The sequence below is a fragment of the Perissodus microlepis genome, chromosome 13 (assembly GCF_051167445.1).
Source record: "Perissodus microlepis isolate ML-2025 ecotype Zambia chromosome 13, ASM5116744v1, whole genome shotgun sequence".
Classification (NCBI taxonomy): Eukaryota; Metazoa; Chordata; class Actinopteri; order Cichliformes; family Cichlidae; genus Perissodus; species Perissodus microlepis.
The window spans coordinates 33134369-33150742 of NC_140473.1; the positions used below are offsets into that span (position 1 = coordinate 33134369).

At 44.0% G+C, this 16374-nt stretch overlaps 1 protein-coding gene and 1 long non-coding RNA gene across 4 annotated transcripts; one reads left to right on the plus strand and one right to left on the minus strand.

Annotated features, from left to right (window-relative positions):
• Positions 1-2106: 2106 nt before the first annotated feature.
• rnf166 (ring finger protein 166) lies at positions 2107-14168 on the minus strand. 2 transcript variants are annotated; one of them, XM_084949110.1, is made up of 6 exons: positions 13638-14162; positions 10806-10962; positions 10332-10444; positions 6029-6143; positions 5252-5359; positions 2107-3454 (listed from the first exon to the last, which is right to left on the minus strand). In XM_084949110.1, the coding sequence occupies exons 1-6, from the start codon at positions 13811-13813 to the stop codon at positions 3389-3391; spliced, it is 735 nt and encodes a 244-aa protein (XP_084805236.1). In that variant the 5' UTR covers positions 13814-14162; the 3' UTR covers positions 2107-3388. The 2 variants fall into 2 exon arrangements, with proteins under 2 accessions (XP_084805236.1, XP_084805237.1); XM_084949111.1 differs by lacking the exon at positions 6029-6143 and having other exon boundaries at positions 13638-14168.
• Positions 14169-14207: 39 nt separating this feature from the next.
• Positions 14208-15750, plus strand: LOC146375493 (uncharacterized). Of its 2 annotated transcripts, XR_014802019.1 has the most exons (4): positions 14208-14770; positions 14881-14925; positions 15010-15063; positions 15184-15750. It is a non-coding gene; the product is annotated as an uncharacterized LOC146375493 (long non-coding RNA). The 2 variants fall into 2 exon arrangements; XR_014802018.1 differs by lacking the exon at positions 15010-15063.
• The last annotated feature ends 624 nt before the right edge of the window (positions 15751-16374 follow it).

The window sequence follows — 16374 nt, forward strand, 5'->3', positions numbered from 1 at the left end:
AGGTCATTACAATATTGTTATTTGTGTTAATGGCAGCTCAACTTCGTGAATTCACCTCATTACCCAGCGAGGCTGCAGACACATGCCTGAGCCATGTCAGTGGTTTCAAACAGTTTCCAAAAGTAAATCATTTTGTCCTCGTCAGTCTCAGCAGATCATCATGAAAACATTTCTTATGGTAAGAGTTGAAACACAGACAGCAGTAAAGTGGAGGGTCCACTTTTATCCAGTCAGTCAGACGAGTGCAAATATTCCCATAAACTGTGATGGTCTCTGCAGCTCGCTCCTGCTATCTGCAGTGAAGCCTTCACTGAAAGGGATGGGCTACAAATATAGCTAGACAAATATACCAGCTTACAACATTTTACCACATATGTGATAATAATTCTCACAAGGCGCACATGTCAGGCACACACACATTATGAAATCATACAAACGTATGGCGTCTCCCATCGTGCGTTATGTTTTTGAACCTTTCATCTCGCCTCCACTTTCTGTAATAGTCTTTACTCAGGTGTTAGTCTGTCATCAGTTAGCAAATGCAGCTGGTCCAAAACGCCGCAGGAGGGCGTGACCACGGATCTCCCACACTGGCATCATTACACTGGCTGCCAGTTAGTTTTCAAATTCATTTTAAGATTTTATTTGTTTTTACGGCGTTGCACGGGTTAGCACCCTCACACCTTTCTGATCTTTTAAACTGATCCAGTCCTGCAAGATCACTGAGGTCTGCGGATCAAATGCTCCTGGCTGGTCCAGATTAAAGCCCAGAGGAGATCAGGCCTTTGCTGTGACTGCTCCTCAACTGTGGAACAAACTGGCCCTTCACATCAGGACCTCCCCAACACGGGACACTTTCAAACCCGTCTGAAAACACACTTTTATTCCTCGGCTTTTAAATCAGAATGAGTTTGTATTTATTCATCTTATTCTCACTCAAATCTTCTAATTTTATGATTCTTTTTCTTAACTTTTAGGAAGTCTCATGGAGAAACCTTTTGTGTGGACACACAGTGTCCACACAAAAGCGTCCACGTGGGCGTCCACATGTGTGGACACACGGGCGTCCACACGGGTGTTCACTGTTCATAGACACAAACTACACCTGTCTTGGCTGCTTCCTGCTGTGTGCTGCACAACAACATTCAATATTTATTATTTACTGTAATGTACACTTAGCTAGATTAATACGATGGTCATGTGTTTATCATGTTGTTCTCTTTTTCCTCTCAACAGGTGATCCCTTTCTCCCTCTTCCTGTTTTTCTTTCCCTCCCTCTCTTTCTCCCAGCCACGTCTGTCCCGTCTGTAACAGCTGAAAATCAAATCAAATAAATAACAACAACAAAGGTCGATGAAATGGACCCATACGGCGAGGCCGTGATGATCCACTTGGTAAAGTAAATCCGTTGGGTATCTTTGTTGGCCTTCAGAACCAAACGGGACAAAAAAACACTTTTATCATGTCTCCCTGTGTTGATCTTCATTGTGCAGCAGCTTTGTCAACATTCGTTGTTTTAAATGTGCTATAAAAGTACATTTGACTTTGACTATGACGGCAGAGCTTACAGCAGAATATGTGTGTAATATTTAACAGTCTGTTCCAGCGACTCATCAGAACTTAGATTTTTGCTGCTGTTACAGGGACAAAGTGCCTGAAACCCTGGAGAGAAACACTTGTGAAGTAAAAACATCTGTTTGTGCATCCATCCATGCAGCCTCTTCTGCTAATTCAATTCACACTTGTTGCCAGATAGTGTGAGAAATGAAGAAGATTCATCAAACTGCAAAGAATTTTGGAAGGCCACCAGAGTCAGGAGATGCAGATACAGCGGTGTTTAAAGGAAAAAGCTGAAAACCACGTAACAAACAGGCTCCAGAAAACCTTCCCAGCTGTGTGTTGGTGCAACCAAACAAAATTTGAAATTACATTACAGTCAGTTAGTTCTGACAGCTCTGCACAGCCAGGCTTCCTGGTTAAAAGCCAGGTTAGAGAGCGGCGGTGGATAACTCGGGCTTTCAGCTTCACGTGGAAACAGGAAACACCTGCACACCAGAAACACTGTCAGAGGAACATGCAATAGAGGAAAGTACAAAGAAGGCAATGTTGTAGAAACCTCGTGAATCATTATTTTTATTTCGTGTGCTCCCAGCAGGAAAATGTTTATTCTGAAGATACTCCACCACGTTCAAACGCAGATACATCTTAAAATCTCGACATTCATGTCTGACATCGTCCAGCTGAGTCTGTGGACATCACGTGTGGGCTGATCACAGTTCATTTTACTCACCGACGACTTTAAACCGAACTGTTGTGTTCAGGTTGCTATGGTGACCTAATGGCAGCCACGTTCAAAACAATGAAAACAGTTCATTAAACCTCAGCATCGGCTGACGCTCCTCTGCTCACAGGTCAGACCTGCTCAAAGATTTCATCAGCTGTCAAACTAAACCTGACAAAAGTGCAGGAAACAACAGGAACATTGTGCTGCGGCCGTGTTACATGCAGAGGAAACGCAGACGTGTCCAAAAGCTGCAGAAACACGTTGGCTGCATCAGGTTCAACAGAGCGTCAAACTCGCACCTTATAGAGCACCTTTCTAAACTCGCCTCGTTCACACTAACAAGCACTTTTCTTCTGTGTAAGTGCTTTCTCTCTGACACGGACACAGACGGATGCATCGGGGAGCAACGGGGGCTAGTCCCTTGCCCGAGGGTATTTGGCATGCAGACTGGAGCAGACGGGGATCGAACCAACAACCTTCCAGTTGGTAGGTGACCTGCTCTGCCAGGAGGGACACAGGGTGGCTGTGCTGAGCAGATAACCAGCAGATCAGCACTCAGTGGCTTCCCAGCAGCTTACTACAGAATTATGTCCAAGCAAAGGTTTGTTTCCTGAACTCTGCAGGGTTCACTGGCTCTCTGAGATCTAACCTCGAGCAGCAGCCAGTCAGAGGCCTGACCTTTCTGAGGGTTTGACATCAGCAGTATGTGTCGTCTTCAGGAAGGTAGTGATCCTTATTGCAGCTGTGAAGTGAAGCTGACGATGGGCAGAGCACAAAGATGCAGACTGGAATTTATTTAAAAAACAAACATGTTTCAGGTTTTTGCTTAGATTGTTCAAAACAAACAAACAAACAAACAGGTTAATATAACTTCTGTGAATACAGCCACTGGACCTGCTGAAAACTGCCCAGCTTTCTCTTCAGATCACCAAATAAAGCAGTGACGAATGTTTCCAAACTGACCACCAGTCCACAGTCTGTGGGGTTGCTCCTGTACACACTCCATGAACCAGGCTAGCTCAGCTGTGTCTGCTGGGTGGATGATAGCCTCGACCTCCAAGAAGGATCAACAGAAGTACAGAGGGGGCAGTGGTGTGAGCTCACTCAGTTTTCAGTCAGTGATAGTGCCAAAGCTGCTTGCAGCGCTGCCTCTTCGTCGATGCTGTAGTCCTGACCAAATACAGAAAGCACCGATTACTGTACGCATGCATCTGCCAGTCTAACGAGCTTTTGTTTAGACGCTCTGTGATTCAGATCGTTGTCAGGATTTGTTTGGGCCACATCTGAGCCTTACAGTCTGAATTTCTCCAAAGACACTTTTCTTCATTTTGTTTTCTTATAAATGATCATGTTTTACTTTTCTTTCAGTCAGAGTTTCTGTCCAGCTGCACACACTCTGCAGCAACAGCTTCACTTCAGTTTGATCACAAGGTGCCAATTCAGTTTATTAATACAGCCCCAAATCAAAGCAGCAGTTGCCTCAGGGCGCTTTAGGTGCCATCCACCGATTGGTCAAAAAGTACGGGGCCATGTACACATACGTACACGTACTTTGGCAGCTCCGCCCTATAACTTGGTTTGTCACTTCATGACGGCATACTGTGGTTCCTACATCCTTCCACTTTGCAATAACATGACTTACAGCTGATAGTGGATGTGTGCGTCTGTGTGTGGATGTCACTGAATGACCTGTTCACACATCCATTCGTTCACAGATGCTTGTAACAGCAGAATACGTTGCTTCGTGTGGAAATAGGCCTAAAACGACCTGAATTCAAAAATGAATATGTGCAGCCCAATGCTTTTATCCACAGAGTCCAGATTGTAGTAGGATGTGTCTACAAAGGTTGGCCTGAGTAAACTGCAGTGTTGGAGCTTTATAAATCTTTATGCATTTACACGGAGCCTTCAGATTATGATGGATGCAGGTTCTGGGTCTTTGCATGGACGCTTTAGGATTCTTGTATTTAAGAACCTGTCAATAATCAATCTGTCACCAACTGATTTGGAATCACAAGCTCAGATGTGATTGATGAGACATGATGTTGTAGTACGTAAACTGAATGAGACATTCATTCATGTGTTGAGCTGCAGCATATAAATGTATATACAGCATGAAATGATTGGAATGATCCAATAATGTCTGAAATTCCTCAGAATATTCCTGAGAATACAATTCAAAGATCCGACCCTGGAAGGAGCAGAAACAGTATAATTCAACTGATCTGATTATGTCATCATTATGATTTCATCTGGTGTTCAGCTTTATTAAAACATCTACATTCCCCTTTCAGCCCACAGTAAAGGTAAAAACCTTTGTATTGTTAGCATATCACTTACAGGTGACTCTAGCTTTAAAAATGAACAGATCTGACCCAGTTAGTCACCAAGTGCACCGATTACAGAGTCTGACCTGCGGTTCGTATTTGACCTGCGAGGCCACGCTGCCAACCACGCCTTCAGTGGAAGTGGGATCGACATTCAGACTGAAAGCAGTCAGAGCTGGGCGAGGCCCCCTGACACAGACATCCTGCACCGGGTCTGGTTAATATTATTACAGAATACTTACAATCAGCTAAAAGCACATGTTTCTTGTACAGTCGTTATACAGTCGTTATACAGTCGTTATATAGTTGTTATATAGTTGTTATATAGTTGTTATATAGTTGTTATACAGTCGTTATACAGTCGTTATACAGTCGTTATATAGTTGTTATATAGTTGTTATATAGTTGTTATAAAGTTGTTATATAGTCGTTATAAAGTTGTTATATAGTTGTTATATAGTCGTTATACAGTCGTTATATAGTTGAGGATAATGTAGTGAAACTGTGAATTATCATGTTTCCAAACTGCTCGCAAACACAGCTCAGAATTTCTGTCCTTGTGTGTTTGCACAAAGAATCTTTTCTTTTAAAAAATCAACAACATGTCATTTCTAAAGAACAATGGTTCCTCTGGACTTACAACAAACGTGTCATATGAGAACTTGTGTCTGTGGAGAAGATGCTGAAGAAAGTTGGAGCTCTTATAACTGGGGTCTCCCCACGGCATGGCTGAGCACACCGGACACACCTGGAGGGACGAGCACACAGCCATTAAAGGACACACACATCACAGGTGCAGCAGGCAGGAAGCTGTGGATATAAAACAACTAGATGAGTGTGTGTGGCTTTCTCATAGAAACCCGTGCAAACTGGCATCTGCATATAAGGCTTCTCTGGTCTGACCGAGCTTCCAGCTTTTCTTTGGACTACAGGCCGTGTTTACTGCATCTACTGCACAAACACAGTTAGTTTAGCGCCTCTGCAAACACAGAGAAGCCTGCTTGGTGAGAAGCAGCAGTTCTAACTACTGCACCATCACGCTGCCTGCACAGGGCTGAGGTGAGGAGGGAATCCAGCCGAACAAAGGAGATGAGCCACACAACACGTGTTAACAGGAAATGAGTGAGTGTTGTAGTCTGGAAATCTATGTTCTGTACCGCTTACACCTTACAGCCATTAATACCTCAGGAACCTCAGGAGGAATTCAGTGGGAGCAGGAACAGAACTGTAACTCCGAGGCAAAATGGAAAAGACTTCTCCAAGATTTCCTAATGATTCCCGGAGACGTTTGTGCGGCTGTTTCACGGACAGATTAAAGGCAATTCTGATCCTGACACTCAGACATAATCTAGATGGTGCTGATGTTATCCTAATACAAACACAGTTTGACAGTCTGGTGCAGTCGTCACTATCTCACCACTTTGTTTGGGTCATTACGATGGTTTTCCATACAGTGCTTCACCAGTTCCTGCTGGTCCAGGTTTCTGGCCCCACAGAACGGACACACAAATGTTGACCGGTTTGGAATATTGCTGCATATAAAAGGACACACACACACACACACAAATTATCACAAGGCTGGGCTGACGTGTGTGCATTTGTGTCACAGTGAAGCTGAACATGTACAGCTGTATCCAGTCTCACAGGCAGCTACGCTGTTGGAAAATGTGTCGAACAAATTTGAACTTCTATTTGGAAAAAGTCACAAACGTGACATTTACACAAATACACTGAGAGCTGCAAACTCACTCACACTACAGGTCTGTGATCACAGCCTCTCAAACCAGGAAGGCTCAGCTGTGGGTCACACATGTGCACTTTGGCAACACTTCACTGTGTGACCAAACTGCACTTGTAGCTCCAGCAGGGAGGTGGGGGTGGTGGGGACACGGGCAGGAGACCAGCAGGTGTCCCTGCTGTCCTGTGTCCACCACGCTGGATTCACAGACACAGAGCACCACGAGCCAGCGCACACGTTGCTGTGCAATGCTGCAAATGTACGTGCTGAGCTGACACCAGGTTTAGTGCTGCTAAATAAAACAAAGGCACTTTGAACTCTAACAGCAGGGGAGAGCTAACAGCAGAGCCGTGTGTCACTCTGAGACACACCTTTATGGCCACCGAATCACTATCATGTTCCACAGCACTGAGTTAACACAGGACGTTTGTGGAGAATGTGGCGTCTGTGAAGCCCTTCAGTCAACTTCAGTTGTGTTATTGGCTGTAAATTAAACAGACGTGACACAAAGGTTCAGGTGCATGTTTTACATTTCCAAACAAAAACATGAATGAATTGAACACACACAGTGGGCTCGAGAAGGAAAGTACTGATTTAATCTTTTAGCGACAGCAGCAGTGTCTCTGATACTGTCGACATCGATCCGCACACCTCTGGAGGCTGTTACACACCGAATGTGTTGCAATAAAAACATGAAACATAAACGTTTCCAGATCCAGACTTGCTGTGTGATGTAGTGAAGTGTAAAACTGCACTGTGAAGAGAATGAAGTGGACATGAAACGATGATAACGCTGATACAGGGCTGAACTGAGAGTCCTTCCAACTGACACAAGCAGGCAGCAGCGGGGCGTCTCGGTCGAGCAGTGGAAGCTGAATCGCGGCCACGCCATGTTTCAGGATGTTAGTGGGGCACAGAGAGCTGACTGACCCGGAGCAGCAGCTAGCTGAGCGTCTCAGATAACACAGTATTAGTGCACACTGCTAATTACTCTACCAGTGTGCAGTATGACTGTACTTGCTGCCAAATGCAGGGTCTGATTGGTCACACTGGTTTCTTTGGATCTAAAAAGAAGTGCCTCAAATCCATCCAGTGAAATGATGTGGTTGGTGTGAACGGCTGCATTCAGCTGAGGTGATTAAAGTCACTCGTGCACAGCTGTGCTGGGACACGAGCTGTTCCCACCATGAAATTGTCCAAAATATCTTTGGATGCTGAATATTAAGTTTCACCGAGTCCAAAAACTGAGTTCATAACTATCAATAAAATCAGGATTGCAAGTTTGCAGCTCAGAGTACATTTGTGTAAACATCCATCTACATATTTGTGAACATTTTCTCAAGTTCACATTTTATTCTACAAGCTGACACTTTGCAAAGCACTGACCTTCACAGCCTACAAACACAACAGCGTGTCAACAACAGAACACAGAACATGTAATGTTTTCATAACAAAGTGAAATATTTCATTTGGTTTTTATTTTAATGCTTAAAGCACATCAGAATCAGAAATCCATCTCAAATCATCTGAATACTTCATTTCACAGTACTCAGGGTAAGAGTACCACGTGATGCTGGCGGACACACACTTCCTGTTTCATTCACTTCAGCTTTATTTATATAGCAAATGACAGCAGCAGTTAACTCCGGCGCTTTGTGTAGTGAGGTAAAGACCCTACAATAACACAGAGTAAGACCCTATGAGGACCTGGGAACAGTGGGAAGGAAAAACTCCCTCCGGCAGACCCAGGCTCAGGGAGGGGCGGGGCCATCTGGATGGGACTCAAACGTGACAACAATCGTCGCGGTGACAGAGACCTGCTGTCTCTGGTGTCAGATCACAGTGTTGTGGTTTTGAAGCCATTTCTCTTGTTTTGATTTTTGTGCAGGACCACTGTCCCGTCCACTCACCTCACATGTTCTGATCACCTCGGTCACTTGGGACTGAGGCAGCGTTCAGGGTCAGGGCCTCAATACAATCTAATTTTAGAAGTAGAGATGGTGTCTGCTGAGAACCACTAACAAGCCAGCACTCTGACAGTGAAGCACAGTATGTGTGACAGTGATGGGGACAGGTTATTAAGACCCTGTATTTGAGGTTTAACAGGAGGTCAGAGCAGCCAATGTGAGAATAATCGGCTCTCTTTCTAGTCCCTGTCAGTGCTCTCACTCCTTCATCCTGCAGCTGGATGCCTCAAACAGAGGACATGGGGCCGTTCTGTCCCACGGGGTGAGGGGTCGAGCACTCAGTGGTGTACATCAGCCACAAGTCGTTAGAGAGACAGTCCAGATACAGCAAAGCTGAAAAAGAGTGTCTGGCAATCTAGTGGGTGGTGGAGTCTGTGTGTTATTACCTCCTGGGACGCCCACTCACAGCCTGTTCCACCTGGTGGTGTCTGGATCTCTAGCTGTTTGCATTCAAGGTGGCCCATAGATCGGGGCCACAGAGAGTCGTGGCTGATTTCCTCTCCTGGATGTAGCACCGGGTTACAGTGCATAAACTTGCTGACCATGTTATTACTGGGCTTGACCGACCAGCCCACTCAGCTGACCTGAACTCCACAGAGAATCTACGGCAGGGTCGGCAACCTTTCTGATGACGAGTGCCTCTAAAATTTCCTCAGAGGTCAGTGTGCCGTATGACTGCATTAGCAATAAATCTAATAACGCTCTGTATGAACAGTTACACACTATATAGATCAACTTTACAGAATCATATTTGTTCGCAGATGTTGGCAGCTGTCAGCGAATAGTTATCAGCTATTTAGAAACAAAAAAGACTTTTTGTCCATAACAGCAAATGAACTGAACAACAGCAAATACAAATGCTATTTATGGTCTCCTCACAACAATGATAAGAGAAATAAACTGGGCCAATATGACATGTTTGTTGCATGTCTGGTGCAAAGTGGGCGATAAACAAACAAGAGAGAAAAGCCAGTCAGCTGATCATTGATCAGTTTCATGATTGAGGTAGAAACAGGCGAGGGAGGGGGGAGAATGAGAGGAGAAGAGGCAGCTGTGCAGCAAAGACAGAAAAACTCCAGCTTTGTCTTTTTCATTGTAGCTGAAGTTCGGGACAAACTGTTTCTTTTCAGCTCAACACGAAACGCGTGATATTTTCTCTGAATACGAGACGATTCTGTTTTTTACGGGGCGGTTGGAAACTCTACTAACTAACCTTATGAAATAAAGTTCACAATCGGTAACATCAAACCCAGCTGTATAGAAACTCCGTCATGCTAGCGCAGTACGAGTTATTGTAACCGACTGTACAAAGTCAGCACAACGAAAATAAACTCCACCTAAACTTGGTTCTTATCTGACCAGACAGACTGCAGGTCATAACTTCTTACCTGAAGTTCAGTTCACCTGACACTCGGACCGGCGGCCGCCTCGGGTCTCTCCTCCTCCGCCTCCCCTTCCCCTCATCCACCTGCTGGCCTCTGTGGAAGCTCCGCCACAGCCTCCACCAAACAACTGAGTTACTTTTACACACCGGCCAGCGTCTGGCCAATCCACCACCTTTCAGTGTTTATACCGTTACAAAGAAAAGAAAAAAAAATCATCGGCCCATAAAAACGGAAAATCGGCCCAGCTATGGTCGTGCCATCAGTTAACCCTTCGCACGCGTGCCTCGGGTTGCCGACCCCTGATCTACGGTGTCTCATCTAAAGATCAGAAACACCTTCGCTAAAAGTACAAACTAGCTGAAAGGTAGCATCAGAGCAGCCGGGCCTCAGTGATCTCCACACTGCACTCATGCAACAACTCTACATGTCTGACCTGAGGATGTTTCATCATTTTGAAATAATGGATCTCTGATTTTTACGTGTTATACTCAATAATCATCAAAAAAACCACAAAGAAACATAACTAGATTAAAACACACACACACACACACACACACATATATGTCTATGTGTCAGTTTGTGTATGCATGTATCAGCTGTGCTGCATGAACATGGTTGCAGTGTGGGTACCTTGGTATAGGTTGGGAGGTGGGCACCACAGGAACAAACTTGGGACAGTTGGCCATCTGCTCCTGCACCTTGGAACAGGAAGCAATGTGGGTCCTCATCTTTACTAGAGCCACCTGAAAGCACGCACACACCTGGGGTTATGACTGTATACTGTACATGTGTGTAAAGAGTCACAGTGACACTGCATGGAGGGGGGGAGGGGGGGAGGGGGGGGGCGTTTAGTCTGCTCTTCACTTCTATTCATCTTACTCTGATTCTCAGACTGTCGTCCATTTTTATAGTGACTTTCATTTCACCCATTTTCAGTTTTGACTCGTTTATTTCCTTTTTCAGTTTCACTGTTGAATTTGCACAAATGACCAAAGACTAACACTATAAATAAAAAAGAAAAGATTCACAGTGTGAATTGTGCAACAAATAATATTTTTATAACACTGTGGGGGTCTTTTATCTGTTAGAACAGTCATCATCTACCTTCTTGTTACAACCCCTGCAGGGTGCTTTACATGAAGCCAGCTGCTTCTCCACACTGGACGACCGCTCCACCTTCTTGGGGTCGAAGGGCACGCGACAGAGGGGGCAGAGAGGTGAGGTCACCTGGAGACAGGGCTGCAGACACTCCCCACAAAACCTGGAAAAGCAAACAGCAAAGGTAACATCTTTACTCAGGCCAGCAGAGCGCTGCTGGCTCCTCCACTGTCGCTCTCGTTTAAATCCATCTTCAAAGGATTTCTTTCACAATTAGGCTGTTTTTAAGTTTCCTGGGTAATTACATAAAAGTCTCGTCTCTTATTCATCAATGCTTTGCAGTCTGACTAAAACAGAAAAAACAGAAAGAAGTTCCACTTGCAGTTCATTCAAAGCTGTTGTCAAATATTTAGCTGAGCTCAGGTGTCAGTAAAACTCAGAGGAACCCAAAGGAAACCATCCAAATTTGTGGCACAAGCACTTAATGATCAGATGGCTGTTGCTATTCTTCTTTTTGTTTATTCATTTTCCTTCTTCCTTCCTGTACTTGACCAAGGACTGAACAAGTTAAACAAACCTGCACAGCACCTTTCCCATTTAAAGAAGCCAGGACAGAAGCAACAGCATCATGCTGCATACATTCACCCTGCGATACCATCATCACCTCTGTATGTATTACTGTCTACTGTACCTAAAGCACCTCGAGGTGACTGTTGTTGTGATTTGCTGTATAAATAAAACTCAAATGAACTGAATTGAACGAATATGATGCTGCACATTAAACAGAATACACAGTATTTAAAACGAGCTCAGTCTTAAACATATGAAGCACTAACATTAATTTATTGAACACGGCGACACACTGGGGCATATTTTTCTGCAGGATAATTATTTTTATTCTTCACAATAGAGTTTTTTGTGTACTGAGGTGTTTTTTAACAGTGTTTCATAAATGAAAAGGTCTGTAAAATTCCTGCTTGTTATTTTCAGCTAATAATAAATGCTTGGTGAATGCTGTCACTGCATTCAGCTAGAACATCACGTCAGTAGTAACGGCACCGGGTCACTAACATTAACATTAAATCAGTGTGCAACTAAACAGTGTCGGAGTTTGTGGTTTTCTCTGGTCTTTCCCAGTCAGAGCAGCAGGGACACGTTCAGCTCTCACTTCTAAAAATCTGTCCAACTTTATTAAAACCTCCAAAATGTGACAATCCAGAGTTGGGACCAGGAAGCAGAGTGGTCTGCTATCTTCTTTGTGTTGGATTACAGCGAGTAGATGCAGACTCACCCGGCCTGCAAACGCTCCACCGCATAAAATCTGTGTTCGATTCAATTTAATGGATATTTAATATATTTTATTTAATGGAGGTATATAAACCAAACTACAGACATTTCACAGCCAGGACATCACAGAGTGTTAATGAGTCGACTATGATCGAAGACTAATATGCTGCACAGTGTATAACATGAGAGGAGCATCCCTGAGTCACTGCAGCAGGACAGTAGCAGTGAATCAGTCCTGATGTAAACAGGACTATATGATATTTATGCTGACACAACATAAATAAAATGAGCCTTGATTATGAGTTTCTGTGTGTCGCTGCTGAAATGGTTTCTGTCTCAGCACACTAAAGAGCTGACATCTCTTTACCAGCCTCTTCAAGGCTGTAAGAAACAGATTGCAAACCACCTTTACTGAGGTCAAGTGTGTCTCTAACACAGTTTATTCAAAAATAGAAACAGAAATGATGACAACCAGATGCTGAAGACCTAAAATTATTCTTCAAAGCTGCAGAGAGTGATGCACATGATGGGACATCGTGCTGAAAGTTCAGCTTAGAAGGAGCGAACAAAAGAAATCAACTTAATCAAAGAACTGAGACCCAGCAAATGTGACAGGAAGGAAAAGCACTCAGAGCACTGGGTTTATCCAGAAAGCTCCCACAAACACTCGCGAGTGTCAACAGAACATCAGCACGAAATGAGCTGAAGGAGTATTAGGACCAAGTCAAGAAAATAAATATTGTTGCCCATTCTGGGATTAAAGTCAGAAATGTGACCAAAAAGTGTAAAAACTGAGTTTTTAAAAGCAGACGATCGTTGTTGTTCAGAGTCCGAGGGTGAAGCAGCTCTGTCTTAAACAACAACTAATCTCCACGTGTGGAACCAACACTCGTCGGTACATTTCAACCTTTGGAGACCGCTACTTTGAAATCTGGATTAGTGAAATATTTTTCCATTCTTGTCTTAAACTGACAGAATTTTGCCATCATTTTAAAAATAGAAACTACTGGCATTTAGGTCCTGCATGGTAAACCCTTTTGTATGTATGTGGAGGGGAACGTGAGAGAACATGCAACACTGCACACTTCATCTGCTTTCAGCTGCTCTCTGCAGCAAGTAGCTGAACTGGTTTGAACCCAGTTGCTGGCACAACCCCGAGGATGAGGCCAAGATTGAACTCTAGGTCTTCTGCTTGTTAGGCTCACCAGTGGGCCTACTAGTGTCATTCATAGTTGTAGTTTAATATGACAGTCTTGTTGTAAATGCGGCGCTTGTAGTGCTGAGAATGGATAAATTAAAGTTTATAAACATTTGACTGTCATCTGAAAGTGTGCGCGTGCGTGCACATATACCAGCTGACTGATCGTCCGTGTTTGGGCTCGGTGCCCTCAGAGGATGCTGATGGACACATAAACTTACTCAGGTCAGCTGCTGTAAAGACACGCATGTGTTCTTCGATAGAAGACCACAGCTGGACATGAAAGTGACCGTTCACGGTCATTTACGTCCACACACGACAGCAGAAAGCAGAAGAACAAGCGGCTACTTTACGTGTGAGCACAGCTGGCGATGCTGACGGGTTTGTGGTAGACCTCCAGGCAGATGGGACAGGAGAACTGGCTCTCGATGCTCTCCGCCGGGGCTGCCAGCGAACCCGGGCCGCCGTTGGGCTGCTGCTGCTGGCGGAGCTGGGAGCTCGCCGACACAAAGCTCCTAAACATCGCCATCGTGGAGCCGCAGACGACCTGAAATCGTCGACAACTGCTCGGTGCCCGAAAGAGGAAGCGGTCCAAGCACTCAGACAGCTGGTAGCTAGCGCTTCATGTCGGGAGTTTGAACTAACGTTCTGCAAACATGATGGCTTTGGCTCGACATAAAACCCTCCACTGAGCACAGCATCACTTCTCCGTGGCTGTTAAAGACACGCCGAACAAGTAAACAGCGGGAGTGTTGTTGGCGAGTGTGAGCACGATGCCGCGAGGATGAGCTGAACAAACAAAGTGATCTACGAAATAACCGCGCAGAGCCACAGAGAGCCGCTCGCTGTTAGCTGTTAGGAACAACGCCAGCGGACGCGCGCGGAGCAGCCACAACAAACAGCCTGTGCGCGCGACGCTTTCTGGAAGCTGGAGTTCTTCTTCTTTGGTGTTTATTGGCGGCTGCTCGGTGCATTACCCCCAACAACTGGTCTGGCATGTGGATCCGACCCTATCATACAAATGCGTTTGTCTAAGATGAAGAAATATTCCCTGATAACTTCCTGAGTTATTTCTAAATCAGTTTAATCTAGTTTCAGTTCGATTCTGTTTGGGTTTTGAATCCGTTGTCTTCCTTCTTCCCGACAGTGTCATATAACGAGCTGCTTTGCCTCATCTCCACAGTGCTCACGTTTTCCAATGTTTCCCTGAAACGAAGAGTGTGCACTTCAGCCCAGTGTGCCCAAATCTGAGACATGAAATCATCCTCTCCTCCTCCCCCGTCTCCTCATTTCTCCAGTTGTTTGATTTCGATGAATATATCTGGTCTACTTTCTGAATTGTAAACTTATGAACTGGAATCTGAACAAATGACTGATCTTAATGGTGTGGTGTCTTCAACCCAGTGGCTGATAACGTTACAAGCATTTCTCCTGTGTGTAGCGAGTCCATCATTTATCAGTTTCCCTACTTTGATATTAAACTCAGGTAAAAGTAAAAACTACTCTATACTCTTTACAGTTATACACAAATATATTTCTGTACTGTACGTGAGTTTAAAGTAAACTCCTCATCCTCATTTCTCTTTTCCAACAAAGTGAAATCTACCGTAGCATCTGGAAGTATCCACAGCTGTATTACTGGTAAAGGTTCTATTTAACTTGAGCTTGATTGCCTTTGGTTTCACAATCCAACCAAACTCCTCACGTTTTGCTTTGACCCAGCAGGGTTTAACCATTCCCCGAGTTGGACGCTCCTCCATCACCATCTAAGTTTTCCCGGTAATTTAATGTCAGTTGCTCTCTTCTAATATTAAGTGGCATACTGTACTATAGACATGCATACTAGTATATACTTCTCAGAATAATTATTTCCTATCCTTACTTGTGTTTGCCTTCCAGAGAGAAAATCCTGCATGTCTACATTCACCCTGCGATACCATCTTCCTCATTTGGATGAATAAACCTTGTCTCCACATCGTACCCTGTGCTTTTTCAATTTCAAAAGTTCTGTGTCATCTTTGCCTGGCGTGCAGATCTTTACCATTACTGCTTCTTTCCATTTCCCAGATTTTATTGTAAAATAATATTCTTTAGTCACAAAGTTGACTTCTCGTTAGATAACAAACCTGATCTTCGTGGTGACTCTGATTTGAGAGGTCCTTTTATTAAATCATTTACATCTTGGTGTTCTAATAACTCTCTATTCTCTGACGTTTCTCTTCCTGTTTTCCCTTCTACAGTAATATTATCTGAACTATGTATTTTAACAGATGTTTTAGCCACCAGCTATGCTTTTCTGTCAAGCTCCAAGTGAGCGGCTCGTGTTTCCCCAGTTCCGCACCTGGCCGGGGTCCTGGCCACTCCCACTCACCTGTTCCTCGTGCCGTGGCAATCAGTGTAGCCTACCTTAAAAGCTTATGAATCCGATTTAAACCATCTCTGGAGTCTTTAATTTAAAAAAAAAACCAAAACCCTAAAAGAATTGTGTTGTTGCCATTTATTTATAAAGGTAGTAATGTTATGTTACCAGGGGAACAACAGCCTGTGCAAGAAAGGTTATATTAAACTAACCATCAGCAGGGATAATGTGTGTTTCTAGTTTGAATATGTGCATAGTGCATTGTCATCTAATACGAGATTTCTGGTATATGTAATGATTGCTTTTATACATTTGTCTCTTTAAGGCTATGATAGCGGTTTTTCTGCAATGATTCTGGGTTCATTGATAAGTGTAGCCACATGTGAGGGTACATAAAAACAACACTTACAGTTGCAAAACATTTAAACCTCACTGAGAAAATCTAAAATACAAAGTCACCATATCAGATAGTTACAGTTTGGTACTTAGTTTTCTTGCTTATATTTCGAAATGTATATAAAGTGATAAGCCCATTTCTACTTATAATGTTTATACTTAAAGACAGGGACAACAAAACAATGTCTGCGCCATAACGGCAACACTGAGGACACGCTGTAACACGTTTGCATCACCTGAGTGACGTATACACCTGCGTCTGCGTCACCTGAGTGACGTATACACCTGCGTCTGCAAGAAAACACTTTCCAGGATTTTAAACAAACAGCCTACTC

Excerpts from the sequence above, each read along its gene's own strand:
- rnf166 (XM_084949110.1), bottom strand. The coding sequence starts at position 13,813 with ATGGCGATGTTTAGGAGCTTTGTGTCGGCGAGCTCCCAGCTCCGCCAG. Across the intron at positions 10,445-10,805 it reads GCAGGGGTTGTAACAAGAAG|GTGGCTCTAGTAAAGATGAG; the intron begins GTAGATGATGAC and ends GCGTGCTTTCAG. Across the intron at positions 5,360-6,028 it reads GTAATGACCCAAACAAAGTG|GTGTGTCCGGTGTGCTCAGC; the intron begins GTGAGATAGTGA and ends TCGTCCCTCCAG.